Source organism: Delphinus delphis, chromosome 8 (assembly GCF_949987515.2).
Source record: "Delphinus delphis chromosome 8, mDelDel1.2, whole genome shotgun sequence".
Lineage (NCBI taxonomy): Eukaryota > Metazoa > Chordata > Mammalia > Artiodactyla > Delphinidae > Delphinus > Delphinus delphis.
Genome location: NC_082690.1, coordinates 66,531,686 through 66,554,003, shown reverse-complemented (window position 1 = coordinate 66,554,003; position 22,318 = coordinate 66,531,686). Strand labels below are relative to the sequence as shown.

General features: G+C 50.8%; 1 protein-coding gene across 3 annotated transcripts in view; it reads left to right on the top strand.

The window, feature by feature from the left end:
- The window catches only part of GALNT18 (polypeptide N-acetylgalactosaminyltransferase 18), a 354,931-nt gene that overhangs the window by 177,085 nt on the left and 155,528 nt on the right, over positions 1–22,318 (top strand). For all 3 annotated transcript variants that reach the window (XM_060018497.1, XM_060018495.1, XM_060018496.1), the window contains exon 3: positions 5,887–6,053. In XM_060018497.1, the coding sequence (XP_059874480.1) occupies positions 5,887–6,053 (167 nt within the window). The remainder of the gene's footprint in view (positions 1–5,886; positions 6,054–22,318) is intronic.

Sequence of the window (22,318 nt, the reverse complement as noted above, 5' to 3'; positions counted from 1 at the left end):
TGGAAGGTTCTGGAAGAAGCCAGAAGTGTACCCAAGTGAGGCCAGAGGACGATCAAGCAGGTCCTGTGGGTACAGGTAGAAGGGTGGAGGCCACAGTGAGGACACAGATAGCTGTAAGGGACAAGAAGCCACTGCCGATCCCAGGTTTATGCCCCAGGTGGTTAACGGTCCAGCTGAGCCCTTGTGTGCTGCCCACAGGTACAGGGTAGAGCCTCTCTAGGAGAAACCTGGGAAGAAAGAGGGGCTCCGGGCACTCAGGGGAGTGGGTACCTGGGAGTGTCGTCTTCTCTCTGTTTGGTCCAGGGCAGTCCCTCCTCCACTCCCAGCATCCAGGCATAGTTGGACCTGGTTCCCTGTGCACATTGGCCGGCAGACCACAGCGCACATTCTGCTTTGATCTTCGCTCTGGAAGAGGTCAGGCAGCCTCCACGAGTCATGCTCTGATGGACCGGGAGCTCGTAGATTTGCCGAGGTCACAGGGAGGAGAGAATCCATCGGTCCAATATGGGGGTGTCTGTCTGCTGCCCCGGGTGGTACCCAGTGGCAGAGCGCCTGTCTCGGCCTTCCTTAGTCTGCTACTGCTTCCCTGCCTCTCGCGGGTAGTGGTAGCACTAAGGCTTTTGATATAAACTTGCCTCATAAACAGCTCCAAACCGTGTCAGGGAGCTCTGCTGGGAGGCTCCCTACATAGCCACTTCCATACCCACACCACCTCTGTGTGCAGAGATGGATGTAGTTGACTTTATCATGACCATCAGTCCCGGCTTATTAGACAGCCATAGTACTCCCCTCTCAGAAATGCCTTGTTTTTATCTCTAGTGGAAAATGGCTCAACTTTGAACAAGAATAAAATAAAAAGGGAACTTTTATGGTTAATTTTACAGGAGAGTGTACCTCTTCTCAAAATGTGTAAGGGACCAGTCTGGTACAGTCAGGCTTTTTCAAGGAGCACCAATAGGGAAGGGCAAGTTACACCTGGTGGTTCCTCCGATTCTCATGTCCCCTGGCCCTTCTCTGGAGAGGCAAGCGGAGAAGGGGAGGACAGAGGCAGACACCAGAGCAGATGGGGACAGCAGGCTCTGGGAGCAAAGGCTGTGCTGGCCAGACCCAGGAGGATGCAGGTGCTGGGGGAGAACATCTCAGTGTGTGAATATGAGAGGCACAGCCCTCGGGCAGAGGCTGGTGCTGGTTTGTGGGTGAAGTGGCCGGACTCGGGAACAGAATTGCTGGGCTCGGGTCTGGAACAACCCTCTTGGACGTGTGTTTCTTTGGAAGGCCTTGGGCTGCCCCGCTGCAGGCAGGCTTCTGTCCTGAGTTCAGTATCCGGCAGTGATGATGGTGAGTGTGACCGGCAGGTGTGCAGACATCTCACCTGACGTGCTGTTCTTCCCCCCTCTTTTGACCTCTCCTCTCAGCCATGTAAGTTCTGCTTTGATGTTGAAACAAAGGTTGCGATCATACTGTGTGAATGTGTGTGTGTTGGGGACTTTGAAAAGGATGCTATCAGTTCATTCAAGAGATGCAGGCTGAACGCCTGTTGATGGCCAGGAACAGTGCCTGGCAGAGGGCATGCAGTCGTGAACAATATCTGTCCCTATCATCAGGAAGCTGTGGTCTAGTCATAGGATGACCAACCCATCCCAGTGTGCTTGGGACTCTCAGTGTTGAAACTGGGAGAGTCCTGGGCAGACCAGGATGAAGCTGGTCACCCTGCCTAGTCACAACAGTGGTAAGGGGATGTATGTGTCTTGTGGCATTTGGTGACGACCAGGCACTGGCTAGGAGGGAGAGAAAGTTTGCAAGCTCTTTCTTTAGTGAGACATCTTCCATTCACCACATGTGAGATAGAAGATCCTGAACTGTACAGAGAAGACACCTCTGATCATTGCTTCTACCTCCCTTAATCTGTGGCAAGATATGGAGAGCAGGAAAGTGGCTTGCCCAGGATTACGCAGCAAGTCGGGGCACAGCTGGGTTAGCATCTGGGTGGCTCTATTCGTCCCCCTCCCCTGCAATGTTCTCTCCCTATAAACTATCCCACCTCGTCTTTCTTAACCTGCCTACCCTTCACCTGCCTGCTCACGCAGACCCAGGTTTAGGTTAGATGCCATGAGGTGTGGCGAAAAAGCACCGTGGCTGTTCCTGGGAGGGCCCTGAGTGGCTCCCAGGAGAGAAGGGGAGGAAGGAAGGATTTTAGGAGGTCAGGACATTTGGCCTGGAGGGATCACTTAGTTACAGTGCAAAGGAACTGAGAGCCTGCTGGAGACTGAAAGTGAGCAGTTGGGGCCACAAATCCAGGGGAGGGAGGGTGGAAGAGGAAGGGCCTGCTGGTGGGAGAGGACCTGACTCCCCTTCAGAGGGAGGAGGTTTGTATGAAAAGAGCGTGCTGAGATCAGTGGCACGCATGTGAAATTTAGGCCTTATGCAGGCATATCTTGTCTTACTGTATTTCACTTTACTGTGCTTCGCAGATACTGCATTTTCTACAGATTGAAGGTTTGTGTTGTCAAATGATGCTTAGCATATTTTAGCAATAAAATATTTTTAATTAAGGCATGTACATTGGTTTCTTTTGGACATAATGCTATTGTACACTTAATACACTACAGTGTAGTAGAAACATAATTTTAAATGCACTGGAAAACCAAAATATTTATGTGACTCACTGTATTGCAGTATTTGCCTTATTTCAGTGGTCTGGAACCGAACCCGCAATATCTCCCAAGTATGCATGGATAAAATAAATAAACCTGTTAGTTTTGTTCAATTCCAAAAACCTACTCTATGCCACACCCTGGCTTAAGGTTGGGAGCTAGTACAGTAGCAAAATAAAGTCCCTGCTCTCAGGGAGGGTCATTATAGTAGAGGGAGACAGGCAATAAACACACACAAATGTGATGCGCTTTCCTAGGTGTTCTGTTCAAAAGGGCTGTTAAGTAACAACCTTGTTCGAAAGAGTCTTTCATGCGAAAATAGTGATCAGCAGAGTTTAGCTTGTAAAACAAAAGTAACGTTTCTACTCTGCTCACAGAAAGATCTTCAGGAGACAGATCCTAGACACAGCAGCTGCTCAAGCCATCAGGACGGCCGTGGCCGTTACTGGGAGACATTCAACTTTGTCTCCTTGGAAGGCGGAAATGGAGTGGTTGGGCTGAGAATTAAGAAGGGAAGAGAGGAGGAGAAGGCAGTTAACCCCTAACCCTGGAAAAGACTTGAGAACCACCGGAAGCTTCAGATAGTGAGGCTCTGAGAACTCAGAGGAAACCCCTGGAGAAGTGGGGACAGACGTAGGGTCACAGTCTTCATGCTGGTGGAGTTAGTGGGGCAGACAGTGAACTGACAGTGTACTGATATATTGACCTTATTAGGAGCTGTTCATTACACTTTCATAAAAGAAAAATAAAGGTCATGTGCTAGTAGTCTGACCATATAAAGGATTTTTTTTTTTTGGTGGTACACGGGCCTCTCACTGTTGTGGCCTCTCCCGTTGCGGAGCACAGGCTCCAGATGCGCAGGCTCAGCGGCCATGGCTCACGGGACGAGCTGCTCCGCGGCATGTGGGATCTTCCCGGACCGGGGCACGAACCCATGTCCCCTGCATCGGCAGGCGGACTCTCAACCACTGCGCCACCAGGGAAGCCCTAAAGGATTATTTTTAAACTGCAGTTAGCAAGTAGGTTGCATGTTAATACTTCTGTCAGTCTCCATGCTTAAGGAAAGGCCAGCTGCTGGTCTTGATAACCATAAATAAGCACTAGCCAGAAGCATTGTTTGACTGTTAACCAGCAGCCTTTTAATTTCTGTTATCACAATACTGTTCACAACAACAAGAAATTTTTGGAAAGGGTCTGTTAAGCTTAAGGAGTCGTTCCAGTTGCTCCTTCATTTAAGTCCCTCCCTCCACCTCCTCATCTCCTCCTGCCCTTTGCTGCACTTCCATGAGCTGGTTCCCTCCATCACCTCCTCTCCAGTCACAGCACGGTTCCCTTCGCCCCACTGGGACTTTGCACAGCTCACTGTGGCGTGCCATGTGAGTTTCTGGTCAGACCTCTCCCCTCACAGAGCCCTTCCCTAAGCACTCCTTCTAGAACAGCTGCCAGGGCATCACGCTATCCGCCAACCCCGCGTTACTTTTCATCTCAGCACTTATAGGAAGTTGTATCATTTGTTTGCTTCCATGTTCACCTGCTTCCCCCATCAAAGCATAAGCTCCATGAGGACAGGCCCTTTGTCCGTGTCCTGCTGTACCCTCAGTGCAGTACCCATCTCATGGAAGAAACTCAATAAATATCTATTCCATTAAATACAGCAATGTATGAATTCTACACCAATCTGTTAACCTGATGGCTTTACTCAAATTCTAAGTATGAAGCAGATTTGGGTAAACGCTTGATTCTTTCCCTTCCCCCACCTATCTTTGGTGAGAGAAAAGGACAGCTGGAAATAGAATGGGAGAAGTTTCTGTAAATTTCTGGTAACCATAGAGACAGTGATTTTAGTTTATTAATCTCCGGCTCTTAAGCAGGCTGGGACCCCACTGTGATTTCTCTAAAATTGCTCAGTGCTGGTTATCCTGTAGCCTTCCTCATTAAGGAAGAACAGACCCGTCCCTATCCTGCAGCACTTTAATTACTGACGAGCAGAAGCCCTGTGCTATTATGCTCATTATTGCATGTTCTCACCTGGCTGCACCTCCCACTTTGGAGCAATGCAACATGGTCACCAGCCTTGAACCCCTGGAACCATCAGTGGCCTGATCAAACCTGTCCCTGGGAGCAGGCAGCCTCTTTTCTGAGCCCAGGACCTGGGACAGGGCTACAGTTGCTGCTCTCTCCTTTCATTCAAGTATCCTGAAGATGGAAGCTCAGTGCCTTCTGAAACAGTATTTAGGGACCAGCAATGATTTCCTACCCATAAAGGCAACGTTTGCAACGGAAGGAAATGACATGCCCTTGGGAACCATGGCACTTGTTATGGTCTGGCCTCTTGATGGGATCTGATTTTGGGGTTGCATGTTCCTCCTCCCGTGGAGAATGGCGCGCAGACTTTTACGATCTTGCCTCCTGTGCTTTGGATAAGAGACCTCCAAATGGCTTTAGGGTTTCAGTGGAGCTAGGGAGGCAATGGCCAGTTAGAGGCAGTCTCTCCCCGACCACTTCTCCCTGAAGGAAGAACCCCGGTATAGATGTAAGAAGACCGGAGTTGAGATGCCATCTTGACAGCTGACACATGACGGGGACCTAGCCTATCCGAGCCTTAGTGTCTTCATCTGTGAAGTGAGGTTGGAAGTGTCCTTCCAGTCCTCTAGTGTGTTGAGCCTCTGACGCTGGCTTCAACCTTTTCTGGAGGCTGAATCCCTGAGATAAGTGAGAGGTGGGAGAGGCCCCAGGCAGTGTGATTTCTGGAATGAGGCAGAGTGGCTTCTGGCAGTAGGAGTCTCTGGAAGGAGACATATTTTTCTCCTGAGGCAGGTCATCTAAGGTCTGGCCTCACTTAGGCACTGGCTGCCAGTTTGGAAAAACTAAGACTTTCATTGGTTGCATTTCCCATCCTACTGGATTTAGAAATATGGAGTCATTCTTCCAATAAACACTCAGTGACTGCCTGCCGGGTTCCGGGCCCTGCACTAACGGTACAGCTGTTCAGTTGGGGGAGTCACTGACAAATTCAGACTCTGTAGTGGGGCAAACCGGTTTCAGTGGTTGAGGGCCTGTCTGCTGTACACTTAGGGCTTATCTTAAGTATATCAAGAAAAAGACCCTGGGAAGAATCTGGACTCCCGAGTCCTCCAGCAAAGCTGGAGCCAAGGCGTGGGTGGGCCAGCACCCGGGGGGACCTCAGCCAAGTCAGCGACAGATCTAAGTGCCCGGCTGCTCTTCTTTCCAGGTGCCGCAACCTCTCGTTCCCCAGCAGCCTCCCAGAGGTGAGCATCGTGTTCATCTTCGTCAACGAAGCGCTCTCCGTGCTGCTGCGCTCCATCCATTCAGCCATCGAGCGCACACCTCCGCACCTGCTCAAGGAGATCATCCTGGTGGATGACAACAGCAGTAATGGTGAGTGCCTGGCTCCCTGCCCCGCGCGGACATCTGAGCGGAGGCGCCAGCCTCTGTTCGGGGTTCTCATTTTCTTGAGGCTCTCCACGGATCTCCCTTCTCTGGGATGTCGCCTCAAAGAGGAGAGATTCATGATGGTCATCGCTCTGGAAGGTTCACTCCACAGTTGCACCCTCTCCACACTCCAGAGGGGCCTGGTCCCCAGGCTTTCCCTCGCTGGCTGTCAACTGTCTCCCCCAACATCCTAGTGCAGTACGATAAGATAAATAGCCGTGACGTCTATCCCCTCCATGTACACAGTGAACATTTCCAGTGACTCTTTTCTGTGAAGCATCATTTCATTTTGCTGCATGCCTTGGCCTTTGCCTGGAAGCTTGTCCATTGGTGTTGGTGGTGATGATGGTGGAGGTGTTGATGGTGCCGGTGGTGGTGGCCATAGTGGTGTTGATGGTGGGGATGGTAGAAGACGTACCATGCAACGACAGCAACAGAGCTGTTGAAAGTCTAACCTCTTTTCTGGACGCCCTGTTCCTCATTCCATCTGGCCTGAGCAAAGCCCCAGGTGGCCAGCAAGCCCTTGTTGAAGCCCTCACGTCACATCTCGCTTTCTCCGGCTACTACCAGCTACCTCTTTCCCTTGGTGCGTATTCCATGGCTTCTGACTCCTCCCACATATACCATCCCCATAATATTCTCCAAGCTTAGAGACCATGTATTGAGACAGTTTAGGAACCAATGCTCTTGGGCTTCCCTGGTGGCGCAGTGGTTAAGAATCCGCTTGCCAATGCAGGGGACACGGGTTCTTGCCCTGGTCCGGGAAGATCCCACGTGCCGCGGAACAGCGAAGCCCCTGCGCCACAACTACTGAGCCTGCGCTCTAGAGCTCACGAGCCACAGCTACTGAAGCCTGTGCGCCTAGAGCCCGTGCTCTGCAACAAGAGAAGCCACCGCAATGAGAAGCCCGCACACCGCAACGAAGAGTAGCCCCCGCTCGCCACAACTAGAGAAAGCCTGCGAGCAGTAACGAAGACCCAACGCAGCCAAAAATACATAAATTAAATAAATAAATTAATTTTTAAAAAAAGGAGCCAGTGCTCTTGATAGGACCATTAATATGAATGTTCTATGGATAATTCATGACTTTAAAAAATAGACCGCTGGGTCACAGGATCACAGAGTCACTGAGCCTGTGTTATCTTTAACGTTTTCTCTGATGTCAGGTAGTAAATTTCCCAGTGAGTCCGTTGCTGTCATGAGAAGTTCAGATGAGCAGTTAGTGTTTTGTTATCAATTAAAGCTGAAACATATCAGATAACTGAAATATTTTTAATCTTAATAAGCAAATTTTCTTTTTCATTTTATTATCATGTAGAAGCGAGTGTAGAGGCAATGCTGTGAAGGGGATATTAGAGCTTTCTGAAGGGAAGTGCTTATGAATTAGAGCTTTAGTTCTCATTGTTCCATGGATGTGAAGGAAGGAAAAGGCACCTAAGGGTGGCAGCGAATAGGCAGTGTAGTTTTAAAGGTGATGGTCTATTGTGAGGGAGACCTCGAGCAGCTACGTACCATCACCTCGCTTGGGTCCAAGGAGTGGAGAAAGCGCCGTTCCCCAGTGGCTAACACCACAACAGCGTGACTAGGCTGCCCGTGTACCCTACCTTGCTCTACCCGTGCCTGCTGGCCCCCCTCACCTCTTACACTGTAAGGAGGCCAGGGATGGAAGAGCCATCCTTCCAAGCAAGAGGCATCCCCAGGCTCCATCCTCACATCACAAAAGAAAGAACGAAGCATCAGGAAGAAGGAAATCTTGAAGCCTTTCATTTCTTCCCCACGGTGAGAACTTTATCATGGCCTGAAGGAGGCCGTTTTATCGTTCATTCATGTGGGAAGGAGGGGGAAACTGAGATTGATTTTGAGAAATTTAGGTAAGGAAAGTGAGCCAGATATAGAGGATTTCATATTTGAATTTAAACGGTTTGGACTTTATTTTGTAAACGGCGACAACCATGAAAGTTTTTGGTAAGAGGAGTGATGCAGTCAGGGCTGGGCAATGAAGAGCTTTGGCTGTGGTTTTTATTACTGTTGGGGGAAAGGGGCATCCTGAAGAAGGGAACTGGACGAGATGACAGTTGCAGCAGTACAGGCAAAAAATCAAGGGCTCTGGAGCAGTGGTGGAGGTGGGGTTGAGGCCGAGGCGTGAGCCTGAGAGATGCCATAAGGGAAGCATCTACTGGGTCTCTTGACTAACAGGCTGTGGTCAGATGGGCCAGAAGAGGGCTGGTGAACGATGATTCAGCCTCAAGCCAGGGTGCCTCAGAGGATGATGGTCGTTCCGTGGATGGGGGGCAAGAGGAGTAGTAGGATGGGTGCAGTGTTCCTCATCAGGGATGGGCGGCTCTCAAAGCCAAAGCTCTGGGAGGTATTGCAGTGGTGGCACAGCATCTTGACTGTGCTGGTGGTTACACAAGGCTACACATGACAGAATGGCCCAGAACTACACGCACACACCCAAATGGGTGCCTGTATTGCTGGAGAGACCTGGAGGAGCTTTTCTGTTGTGGCAACGTCAGTGTCCTCGTTTTGATATCGTACTACGGTTGTGTAAGATGCTGATGTTGGGAGAGGCTGGATGAAGGGTGCATGGGACCTCCTTGTGTATTTCTGTGTATTTTCCTGTGAATCTGTAATTACTTCAAAATATAAAGCTAAAACAAACAAAAGTCTTTCCCAGAAGATTCTAACCCAGTAGGTTTGAGGTGGAATCTGGCCGTCTCTCCTTTTGAGAGCATTTTTGATGATTCTGTTGCACAGCTCTGGTTGAGAACCTCTGGTTTATTGAATAGTATGCAGCATCGCTTTTGCACACGTTGAGTTCCAGTGCATGGTTGAAGGGAAAGAACTCTGAACTCTGAAGTCATGGGTTCTGGGATCCTCTCACTGTGGATGAGTGACCAGGGAGACATCCCTCAACCCTCAGAGTTTTAGTTTCTTCCTCTGTAAAGGGGGATGGTAATCCTTCCTAGCTTGCCTCACCTGCCTGACCCAGTCAAGTGTGTGACCGTGAGTTGAGTGCTGTCAGCATTACCCCTCCCCAGCCCCAGCTCCAGTTCCGGGAGCCTGCCTCACAGCTGGCCAACTGCACAGCCGGAGCTTGAGAAGTAAACATGGGGATGTGGATTTGGAGCCTTGTACACAGAGCAGCTGAAGCCATTAGCTGGAAGGAGAGGGTAGCAAAGAGAAGAGGGGAGAACAAAAAAAAAAGAAGAAGCCTGAGAGGATACTGAGGTAAGGTGTTTAGGAGTTAGGAGGAAGAAGGTTAGCTGGTGAGAGACAGAGAGGGAAGAGCCAGGAGAATCTGGAGGACGACACAGACTCCTCGGACAAAGAGAATTTCAGGAACGAGTCATCTGTTTGAATGAGCCCACAGACAGGTGGAAGGACACGCAGTCTGGGAAGAAGCCATTAGATGTGGAAGGTGCAGATCACAGAAACCTTGGTGGGCAGGGTTGGGGATGGGGCCCCAGAAGCCAGATGAAGATGAAGAGCAGCTGGGAGGTAGATGTTTCCATCAGGGATTTTGACTGTGAAGGAGAATCGGGAGCTAAGGCAGGAGCTGGAGCGAGGTTTTCTACCAATTAACCAGTCTCCAGTCATGACCCAGGATGACACACCACTCACACCTATGCACGCACAATTGAAACAAAATTTTAAGAAACAATAGTTATTCTTACAATGTGCAAAGCGCTCTGATACATTCTATTATAGATTGGTCTATGTTATTTGGTTCTATTTTGTTCTGTTGTATTGTGCTGTGTTGTGTTGTAGTTCTCTCTTTTTTGAAAGGTGAGTTGTTCTCAAGACTCTGACTGCACACTGGTTCGCTTGGACAGCTTTTAAGAAAGAGAGGAGGGTCCTGCCTTAGCTCTGGTCATTTAATTGGTCTGCAGAGGGGGTGCCTGTGTTCTCTGAGGCCATGGTGAGGACAGGGCTTCTGAGGAGGGAGGAGAGGATGGGACCCAGGGCACAGAAACCAAGGAAGAAAAGGCCGGTCTTTCTCCCACTGGGGAGGAGCAGATGGGGGAGTGGGGAGGTGGTTGGAGGCAAAGGGGGGTTGGCCCCTTGTGTGGATGGGCTGGGGAGGCGACCAGGAATGGGGATCCCCGAGACCAGCCTGTACTGAGCTCTCAAGTGGGGTGGCAGAGACAATGAGACTGCAGCTCTTAGAGGAAGTGAGGCATCTCTAGCCTTAGCCTAGGGCTGCCTGAGGTCCCAGCCTGTCCGGGAAGGCGGCTCCAGCCGTGTCCTTGACAGGCTCCCTCTGGGGCATCAGCCCGCTCAGCACAGGACTTTCATTCATTTCACGTCAGGCCAACTCAGCTCGGCTAACAAACATTCCTAGGGTGCCCAGCCTGGGCCAAGGGTGTGGAGGGAGTGATGGCTCAGGTCCACCCCTGCCATCAGGGAGTCAAGCGAAAAAATGCAAAATGGGGTGAAACTATTATAATAGGACTCGGTTTCCGGCCTCAGTGCTGCCACCTCCCGACCATGGGTCTTTCACTTCTGTTTTCTTTCGTGCCCTGTGGGGACATCAGGCCTTGCTATGCCCTGCCTGCCCCACGGTCTCTGAAGAGATACGGAGTAATAATGGTGGTGAATGTGCCGTACGCAGCAACATTGGAAGGGTGCCCTAAGGGTGCGTTAAAATGAGAGAAATAAAAACAATAACAACAACAATAGTAATAATAGCTGCTGGGCAGCCCCTAAAGGCCGCCCTGGCTTTTTTTGCCTCCCTGAAACAGTGCGCTCTGCTGGGAAGAGCGCAGAATTGGCATTAGGCCATCTATTCAGTTCCAGCTCTTTCTAGCTTCTTGCCCAATGTGTGTTCTTAACCTCTGTGAACCCTATTTTCCTTATCTATAGAATTGGGATGTAGAATTCTTACCTCTGGGATTGTGTGGAGGCTTGAATGAGATAACGCATGGTGGAAGGGACTCTGGTGTTTAAAACTCTAAATGAAGCCGGCTGTCCTCCAGGCGGCTGTCACAGGTTCTGTGTGTGCTGGTGCCTCGTGTTCCCCAAAGCCCCCCGACTGCGGGCACGTTTGCTTTGGGGTCAGGCCTGTGTTTTCACAAACATAAAAAAGGGGCAGTTAATCACAGCTTTCTTCATCCCAGCTGCTCGAGACCTTTATCTCCGCCTCAGAAGCCAAGGACTGAAGGCTCTGCAGATGGTCCTTGTGTAGGACTCTGAGTCTCGGTCCTTTGCCTCCTTAGCAATTTCCTAAACAAGCTCCACTCTTTCAGGGGCTGGCGCCTGTGTAGGATGCTGTCACTCTGCTAAAGTGGTCTCAAACTCTCATGTTTGATCTTGATTAAAAATAAGGAGAGTCATACCAGGTACGTTCTTACCTCAGGACATTTGCACTTGCTTCCCCTGCCTCTTGGAATGCTCTTACCCTCTGATATCTGTTCCTTTGCCTCTTCAGGCCTTTGTTCAAATGTTGCAAATGGCACCTTGTTAAAACGGCAGCCCTGACCCCATCACTCTTCATCCCTTCCATGCTTCTTTTCCTCAACAGCATCTGTCGCCTTCTGATATACTGTACTCACTTGGTTACTCTCCCTTATTTATTTGTACGTTTTCCCTCTACCAGTGTGTAAGTTCCATGAAGACAAGGACATTTGTTTTGTTCATTGCTGTATCTCCAGCACCTAGAATAGTGCCTGGTTCTTGTAGTTGTTCAACAAATATTGACTCAGTGAAAGTATTCATGTTGATTCTGCAGGTCTGGGACAAGGCTTGGAATCAGCATTTTAATAAGCTTCCCAGAGCATTCTGATGCAACGGGACATTCTCTGGGAATCACAGTTCTAATTGTTGTCCCCCATTGTCCAGCGTGCTGCAGCTGAGGAGTGCAGGGCAGCAGGCACTTAGGCGCCCTCAGGGCTGGCCTCGGCAGCAGGCACTGCTGGGTGGAGTGTTTCTTCCTGGGGCGGGGCCCTTGGGACCTCTCTGCTGTATCCCAGGGAGATGGCATGAAAGGGGAAGGAATGCAGAGCAGAAGGGGAGCTTCTCTTAGGGTTACCCCAACGTGGCCTGAACGCAGGTCCTATGCATGGAGTCAGATGACCGACCTGAGCCTCCTCCCTGCTATGTTACCCAGCCTCTTCCTGACAGTGGCAGCCAGGCTGCCCGCCCTGCCACTCGGAGACAAAGTCTCCCCTCCCTGGCTCCTCTTCGTTATCTCAAGGCAATGGTGGGACCACGGCTCAGAGCCTCCTGGTTTTAATTACCTTGCTTTTTGGAGAATCCCGGTGGGCCAGTGTCTTTAGCTGGGACTGAGAGATTCAACCTTTATGGACCTCCAGAGGGAGGGAAGCACCAGGATTTGCAGCTGACAGAGTCATCTCTGTCTTTGATTCTTGGCATTCATTTACTTATTCATTCATTCATTCATTCCCTCAACGGGTTTTTAATGGCCACATACTTTGTACCACGTACTTTAGCTCACAGCTAAACACTTGCCTCACCAACTCCACCCACATTGTGAATACTCTCATATGACTCAGGTATTCCAGTACCTGGCCCAGAGCAGGTGCTCAATGAACATGAGCCCTTTCAGGCTCCCTCACTAGCTGTCCCAGAGTCACCCCATCCCACGATCCAGCCACCCCCACTTGCTTTGCTGTATTCAGTTCCTCTGTTTCCTTTCTTAACTCACGTCCTCTTTCGATAACCTTAAAAAAGTCATGCACTTGGGCTTCCCTGGTGGCGCAGTGGTTGAGAGTCCGCCTGCCGATGCAGGGGACACGGGTTCGTGCCCCGGTCCAGGAAGATCCCACATGCCGCGGAGCGGCTGGGCCCGTGAGCCATGGCCGCTGAGCCTGCGTGTCCGGAGCCTGTGCTCCGCAACGGGAGAGGCCACAACAGTGAGAGGCCCGCGTACCGCAAAAAAAAAAAAAAAAAAATCATGCACTCTTCTTTCACGCTAATTGAAATTTCAAAAGTGAACCTGAATTTGGTGACCAGAAGCACATCAAAGCAATGGTGATATCAAATATTCTTTTAAGCATCTCGTTCCCTGGAGATTTTGATCAGCGCTTGGCTGGCAGTCACTTGCCCAGCCTACACCAGCGTGATGCTTGTCCTCTTCTGTTGCCTTCCAACAAGAGAGTGGCCAGTTCCCAGTGCCTTGCACGCTTCAAGCTGGGATTGAACCGTCTCTCTCCTGGGCAGTGCATATCCTTCCCCCAGGGATCCAGCCTTCTCACTGTCCACGTTTGCTCAAAGCTTTCCGTGTCTTTTGGCAGGAGGAGGCTTAGAAGTAAGCAGGCCTTGAGAGAAGGCCAAACGGAGCTGTCCCTCTGCCAACACGGTGTCAGGAGGCAGACTGCCAGGCAAGCCCCAGGTGGCTCTCCGGTGGGGGGGACTGAGCACCCACATCAGGCAGAGACTTGCCGGGGCCCCGCAGTCTGTAAGCAACAGAGCCAGGATGGGACCTCAGGTCTCCTGACTCCCGCCAAGGCTCGCCCCTCTCCACTCCATGCTGTGCCCCTGCTTGGTACAGTGGCCAGTCTTCCTATTGTCTGCACCGTATGTCCACGTGGCAGCCTGCAGCCAGGCCTCTCAGGTTTGCTCGTGGTGACTCTGGGACATTCACCCTGCTTAGCTGTCTTCTGGGGATGACACTCGTCCCACACCTCCAGCCCCTTTGCCCAGCTCCAAGCTTCAGAGTTGCTCAGGATCAGAAGAAGTCTTGAGTCACTCTGCACTGCTCCCCCGCCGGCTGGATCACGTATGTGCCAGAGATTATTCTAAGTACTTTATATAAATTAATCGGCTCTCTGTGCCAACGGTAAGAACCATGATTAATGTCATCTTATATAACAAGGAAACAGGCACAGAGGAGAAAGGAACTTGTCCAAACACAGAGGTGGGATTTGAACCTAGGCTGTCTGGCTTCAGAGCCTACACCCTTGACTATTAAACAAGGCTGCCTCTGGTGCACCGTGGGTCTCTGACTCCAAAAGATTTCCTTGAATTTTGTCCTCATTCTCTTACCTCTGTGCACTCCTCAGAGAGAGATGTTGGGTAGCAGGGCCAGAGAAGGAAGGGACAAAGAAGGCACTGAAGAGAAGAATGTGGCTGTCTCCTCAGCTGGAGCTCTGCCCGGGGCTTCGTAAGAAGGAGGGATGCATTGCACAGAGGCTCCTAGGCACGGAGTTGAGTGGAAATCGTACAATTGGCAACCATGCTTTAGGTCACCTTGTGAGAGGGGGACAGCTTCCTATTTCCTTTGAAATAGGGGGAAGTTGCTATGCTTGTGTGTGTGCACACGTGTGTGCATGTGAACACGTGGCTGAGTAGATATATGAACTGTGAGTGTGCACTTATGTGTGTGAGCATGTGTAAGCCCCGTGAACAAGCATGTATGCACCTGGTGTCTTAGTCCATTCAGGCTACTGTAACAAAATACCACTGACTAGGTAGCTTAAACAATAGAGGTTTACTTCTCACGTTCTGGGGGCTGGGAAGTCCAAGATCAAGGTGCTAGCAAATTCGGTGTCTGATGAGAGACTGCTTCCTGGCTCATAGACAGCTGCCTTCTCTCTGTGTCCTCACATGGCCTTTCCTTGGTGCCTGGGTGTGGAGAGAGAGTGAGCTCCAGTGTCTCCTCCTCTTTTTACAAGGGCACTAATCCCATCATGGGGGCTCCACCCCCATGACCTCATCTAAACCTAGTTACCTTCCAAAGGCCCCACATTCAAATACCATCACCTTGGGGATTAGGACTTGAATGTATGAATTTGGGGGCACACACATTCAGTCCATAACACTGGGCTTGTGTGTGCTTGTGTGAGCCGTGGTGTGCAAGTCCTCACTAACTGTGGTTCAGCCCCTTCCACCACTACCTGGAGCACCTTCACAATCCTGCTGAATGACAAGTAACCACACAACTGTGAATCATTGTTATTTTTAATTGTTGGTGAGAAAATCACAGTGTAGTGACGAAATAGAATCCGAGCTCCCAGCTTGCTTGCCACCAGCTGCTGGGTCCCCCTCCACTCCTTGCAAAGCCCCCATCGTCCCTTGGCCCAGAGCCTGCCTAATCATTGTTTAATGTTTCAAAGATGCTGTCCTACACAAGAGATACTCATTCCAGGCTGTAAAAATACCAACAGCTTTGCATGCAGCTGGAATAATTGCAAAAATAAGAAAAGCAGAGGAAAAGAATGGTCTGACAGTAGTGTGCTTTATGGAGCTTAAAAGAACCCCATATAGCTAATCTAATTACCACTAAGACTCAGGCAGCTTAAAGGTGTTTATACAGCCGGGCACGTGGGCTGTCAGCCTGCTCGGCAGAAGGCTTCTTATCACCACCCACCCCTGTGCCTTTGACCAGTGTGACTTCTGGGGCCCACCCACACGCCCGGGAGAGGGTACCCAGCAACCTTGAGACAGAGGCAGCCGGTCCTGAACGCTGCAGGAGCCCTGGAGGCTGTCACTTTTGCTCCGTACTGCCTGGGGCTGCCTCTCACTGACAGATTCTTTGTTCATCACCGCCCTGAGAGGTACTCTCGCCGTGGTCGCAGATTCGTGTCGTCACATGTTGTCCGGCAGCACTCTCCCGAGGACCTGGCTTGCATGACTCGAGCTCCTGGCTGCTCTGGGCAGCAACTGCCCACCTCTCCCTGCCCACTCAAGCCCTGACCCTAGGGCTGAGCCTGCTTTGCCCAGTGACTGTGCAGGGAGAAGGGAATCAGATGAGTATCTCTGACAGATTCCATCATGTCAGTTTCTGAACAAACCCCACATGGTTCTGCAGGTTACGCCCTTCACCAGGGCACCCAGCTGAAGAGGCAGCCGTTCCCTGCTGGGACGGAGCCTTGCTCTGACACTCTTAGGCCCCTGGCTCCGCATCTAGTCCTGGCTAACCCTGTTCCTTGAGAGGCTGGACCCTGCTCCCTGTACTACCAGGCTGCTGTCCTGCTCCCCTGGTTTGACCCATCTGCCTTCCTGCATCTGGGGGCTGGGACCTCCCACTGATAGGCTCCTCCCCGTGAAAAGAGCATCCTTAGTCAGTGATGCCTAGGTGTGCCCGGCCCCTTGGGGACACTGCCTCTTTGCGGACCTGCCCCAGAGCACAATCAGTTTCTCCAGCTCTAACCTGTGTGATGCCAGTCTCCTCTCTGTCCTCACCAGCCACTCTGTTGAGGTCCCGGCACGCCACACAACCGAGCCTGCCTGAGTCTGGCAAAGGTGTGGGTGGTTCATCACCCTTTTGTGCGCCTTTACCGGTAAAGGAAACTGACTTCGGGAACCAGGATCTCCTCAACATACTTGCCTGCCAACAGAGAACAACCCCAGGATGGCAAAGGGCCTGCCTTCTCCGGAGCTCATGAGCCCCCTGGAAGCCGTCTGCAGCAAGGGAACTTTGGACCATTTTGCTTTACAGACCAGCCAAGGTGACCAGTAATTGGTTAACAAAGCCAGCGGGAACCAAATACCAAAAGGCCCTCTTCCTCTGGTCGGCTGTGGGACCATCTGTCGGGGGGAAATTCCCGGAGCTGGAGCCTTAAGCAGCGCGGGAGGAACCAGGAGAGGTGCCTCCTGCCCTCGGGTCAGGGGCCTTGCTGGCAGCAGCTGGGGGACATATCGGCCCAGCCCCAGTGCAGCCAGCAGGAGAGGTCTCCTTGTCCACCCTTGGCCCTCAGCCTATCTTGCTCAGCAGCTTGGAAAGATGAACTGGTCCTGACGGTGGAAGCAGAGCTGACCGCCGGGCAGTGCTGTCAGCTGACATCCCCCTCTGCTTCCCCAATACTGAAAAGTGCTCAAAACGCAGCCAATCATATAATTCCTACTGATATCAAATCTTTGGAGTATGGGATGCCTTCTGGTGGGACTGATTTCCTGAACGGCTACCCCAAACCACACAGCAGCCCAGGTGTCCTCCAGCAGCCACAGGGCCTGCGTGCTCAGCAAGAAGAGGGGCGTGTGGACAAGAGTTGGCACCTGCAACCACTCCAGCTGCCTGCTGCCCAGATCTGTCCTGCAAATTAGCCTCCAGAGCTCATGGGAGACTAGCACTCCCCTGGTTGGATGTTGCCGTGGGAGGTTGTGCTGGAGATAACGTTGGGGGGTGGGGGAAGCCAGTATAATTGACTGGGGCCTGAGAGTTCTAGAGCAGGTGTGGACCCACTGCAGTGGAGGAGGGGGCGGGGTTGTTTGTTTTTAATTGCCAGGGCCCTAATCTACTCCCAGGGCCCTAATCTACTCTCAGGGCCCTAATCTACTCCCAGGGACTATAAATTGGGCAACCACTCCATTTTTTTGTTTTTTTAGAGACTGCCTTGCTTGTTTGCTCAGGCCCACAGGGGCTTATGCCTCTTCTGCTCCTGAAGTCATTCACATGCATTCAATCAACAAACCAAGCACCAGGTTCTAAGCTTGGCCCAGGGGAGGCAGTGGTGAACCAGATGTGGTTCCTGCCTCAGATAAGATTTAGACTGAGGACAACGGCAGGCAGTGGACAGACTCTATGGCTCTCCTTTGTCACAGATGCAAAAATGAGATGCCTCAATTCTAGTTGTTTTTAAAAGCCCGTATCTCAGGAGCTCAAGATGTAAGTAGAATTTTAGGGAAAGAGGCTCTTGAACAGAAAGAGACCAGGGGGATGTCAAATCAGTGAGCAAGAAAGCTATGTCGAGCAGCCGCTACTGGAAGGCTGGTTTTTACCAGGCAGCCCAAGGTTGCCTCTTGACCCCGCCTGTACTGCTGGAGTGGGGGCTTGATTTTCATCTAACCAAGGAGGGCATCGCCTGGGTACCAGTGTATGTGGCTCCATTGGTTTGTTCCTCCCTGGCCCCTGTACTGCAACTTCCAGGGGCTTCCCCTGGCTTAGGTGCGTCTCCTCTGAGCACCTGACCTACTATTGGGAGTGGGTGCCCTGATTCACTTTGCAGGTCCCTCACACCTAGATAAGCTTCCCTTATGGGGCAGTGGGCAGCCTGAAGCAGGCTGTAATGTAAATGTAGCCCTAAAATGTAGTCCAAGCTCCTCATTTTCCTGGAGGGAAAACTGAGATCCAGAGAGGTTAAATGAGTTTCCCAACGTCACACATCTGATTAACGGCAGAGCCAGAGCGACCCTGCCCCAGTGCTTTGCTAACCGTACTCACTCGTTCATCCAACACATGTTCACAGAGTGTGAGACATCACACTCAGCACCAACGATCCAAGGACGGAGAAACAGTTTCTGCTCTCAGAGAGCTCGCAGCCTAGCGCGGCTGATAAACTATAGACAAATAGCCATTACACACAATGTAAAAAGATAAGTGCCACCAGCCACAGTGCTGGGGAAACCCAGGGAGAGGTCTTAGTCATTCTGGGAGGGCTTCCTGGAAGAGCTGGCTTTTGAGCTGGGCCTTGGGGATTGAATGGGATTGGGATATGGATATGAGGGTGGAGAAAAGAAGCTGCCTCTGTTTTTGTGTCTTTCTAGTTGGATTTTAGGGAAGGTGTCAGCATGATCATGTATTGGTCACCTGTTGCGTTCCAGGCACTGTGCTAGGCATTTGTACACACTGTCTTCTTTAATTTTTCCAATATTTCTCCCCATTTTATAGATGAGGAAACTGAGACTCAGCAGTTATTTAGCCCTGAATAGAGGCTTCTTCTTTGATTCCTTCTTCTCTCTTTCCCACAAGGCTTCACCCAGTGACTTGTGCCCCACCAGGACTCTGATGACACATCAGTGACTCTGATGACTGAATGAAAATGGAGACAGAGAGATGGGGGTAGAGAGTTTGCAAAGCCATAGGGAAGGCAGCATCCCCCTTCCTTGGACAACATGGGGCTAAGCACAGAGCTATTTAGGATTTCTATCATCAGAATAAATTTCTTCCCCCTGCATATATACACCCCACCCCCAGGCTGGTAGATTCTTAGCCTAGGCAAATACTAACAAGAGCTACCATTTGTTTCTAAGCATCTTTGATGTGTTGCTTTGCTTAACCCTAAGAACAACTGTATGAGGTAGGTATTATTATTATCATGTTCATTTCACAGATGAGAGCACTGAGACTTGGAAAAGCTACAGGTCACACAGCTGAGAAAGGCAGAACCAACGTTTGAACCCAAGTTGGATCTGACTGTAGAGCCTGGGCACTTAACCTTGTCACTATATTCAGGGGTCTAAACTCAGTTACCTACCAGGGCTAGACAGATAACGTGAATGGCAGAGGTGAGGCAATGAGGACTGGTGGGGACTGCGGTGAACAGGAGAATGAGCCCAGGTTCATCCCAGACGGGCAGCCAATGCTGGCTCCAGCCTATTCCTAGCCTGCAAGACCTGCTGACCTTTCTCAAGTTGGAAATCACACTTTTATGTTTGGTGGGCTGAATAAGCCACATGGGCAGGCCAGATATGGTCATGGTCTGCCTGTCTGCAGCCTCTATCAGATGGACTCCCAGTGTGCAAAATAGAAACTTCTCTGGAGATGCTGTTTATCTCAGACATCCTTGGTGAAAACTTCTCCATCTCACGCTCTCTCCCTCTTGTGCTTGCTGGTTCCCACATCTCAGAAAGCCACCAGTCCGGACGGGCTCCGTGCAGCTTCCCTTCACTGTGGGCACAAGTTGAGACATTCACAATGCACAGGCCACACGGTTTAGTTTCATTGATTCAGGGAGGCCCCTTTTGGGCTGATGGATCCTTTTGGAAAAGCACATAGTCATTGCAGTCAAGGTGTAGATTTTGTTCCTAGGTTGTGGACTCAGATGCCATTCTTGGTGACATCCTTGCATCTTGAGATCTTGGAAGCAACTTGTATCAGGTACCCTGGGCCAGGCCAGTAGTGAGAGAGGGGAGTGACCAGCACCCGGGAAGCTGACAAGGCTGCAGAGGAGACAGACAGGGTGACAGTCACTTTGGGGAGTGTGTCAGTCTGAGCAGGACTCTCTCAGGGGCAGGAAGTGGGGGAGGGAACTGGGGAGGGAGGCAGGAGCTCAGGCCTTCCCGTGGGCCAACTTGGGTGTCGATAGCTGTGATGTGGATGTACCACGGCTCATGAGCACTGACCGGCTTGCCTAGTTCTCTTCCACTGCATCACCTCCCTTTCTTTCACTGCCGGTGACCTGCAGCCCTGAGGGACTGTCTTGGAGTGTGTTTGTGGTCCCGTGCTTGATGCTCTTGTGGTTGCCATCTGGGAGTGAATAACCACGGCATTTCAAAGCTGAATAAGACCCAGGAAAAAACCCTACACACCTCATGTTTCTCTCATCTGGGGAAATAAGTGTGAATTGGAACTTTACAAACCCAAATCTTTAAACTCTTCCTGACCCAGTGAATTTGAAGAGCGACAGAAATGAATTAGAAATTAGATCAGGGGTCAGCATTTCCATGGGTTCTGAACCAAATGGAGATTAAAAAGAGTATGTCCAGCAGGGTTAATGGTGAAGGCAAGCTTCCTGCCTGGGCAGAGTGTCCTGACGTGGGTCTCAGAGGAGATTAATCGAAGGGTCCTGTGGATGAGATCAGGAGGTCCAGAGGGAGTTCTCTACCCAGACAATGGGAAGGAATTAACTTGTCACTAGCTGACACTCACAGATGCGACAGAAAATGCCAGCATCGCAGGGTGGATTAACGTCAGGCCGCCCAGTGGAGCTATCGCATCCCACATCTGCCCTAAGGTGCTTAGATGCTGAAGAAAGGAACACTGTCCCCGCTTTGAAAGAGGTTTCGGGCTAAGTCCTGTGGACCAAGTATGTCTGCAAGCTTGTCTGTGTTGTCAAATTTCATTTGGCTTAAACATGAGAACTAATGCAGAGAATCAAAGAAAACAAGATTTTTTGCTGAGTGTTCCCGACCCGGGCTGCTCAGACATGAGGCTGAGGCATTGCCTGAAGTGATTGCATTTTCTCTGAAAAGAACATTCACGGTTGTTGTTTAATCTTTGTGGAGTGAGTTCCCATGATCTTAGGTGCCCAGTTGCCGTCCTCTCTACCTACATGGTCCACATTCCTACATACGATACATCAGGCCAGCAGTAGGTGAGGTTGCTGCTCCCTGAATTCTGCAGGGCAGGAAAAATCAATCCCATCCTCTCACTTCCCAGTTATTGGGCTCCTATATTATGCCAGGTACACCCATGGGGGAGGGAGGGAGGGAGGGAGGGAAAGGGGGGCGGGAGAGAAGAGAGAGAGGTGGGGCTGTTGTGTAGATGAATTGATGAATGGGTGGTGGGTGGATGCACAGGTGGCTGAGTGGAAGGTGGATGGATGGATGGATAGATAGAATTAATCTTTTCCATTTTATGGCATAGGTATTTTATGCCCATTTTAGAGATGAAGGAATTGAGGGTCAGAGGACATAGTGAATCACCAAAGTTCTCACTGCAAGATGGTGGCAGGACTGGGGCTTGAGCCCACATTTCTCAGCTCCAAGTTCCATGTGTCCCTCTTCTCTTTTCCCGTGTTGCCCACTAGGCTTTTTTTTTTTCGTTTAACTGCCTGCCTTGTACCTAGAGGTGGATCCACATGGGCTTGGACCAACTGCTTATACAAACAGGTGGCCAGAAGGAGATTCATTTTTTTTTTTATTCAGCGAATAGTATTGATCACTGTGTAGGCAGAGTTCCAAGATGGAGCCCCAAGACTCCTGGCCCCTGGTGTGCACTCACTTCTTCTAGTTATTCAGTCAAACACTCATCTGGGTACTGCTGTGAAGGAATTTTGCTGATGTAATTAAGGTCCCCAACCAGTTTGGTGGGCCTGACCTAATTATGTGAGCTCTTTAAAAGCAGAGCTCCCTGTGGCTGGTTGCAGAAAGGGGAGTCACAGAGATGCCCTCTGGAGGCCTGAAAGAAAGCGAACATCTGTCCTGTGCACTGCCTGTGGGGGCCATGTTGGGGGGAACTGCAGGTGGCTTCTCATTGCTGAGAGTGGCCCTGGCTGGCAGCTAGCAGGACAGGGACTTCAGTCCTACAACCACAGGGAAATGAATTGTGACAACAACCAGTAAGGCTGGAGGAGGACCCTGAGGCCCGGATGAACACTACAGTGCTGGCCAACACCTTGATTTCAAACCAGTGAAACCCTGAGCAGAGAATCCAGCCACACCACACATGAACTTATGACCCACAGAAACTGTGAGATCATAAATTTGTGTTGTTTTAAGCTTCTATTTTGTGGTGTTTCATTATGTAGCAACAGAAGACTAACACAGCCACCTACAATGTGCCGGCCAGTGTGCTAACCGCAGGGAAC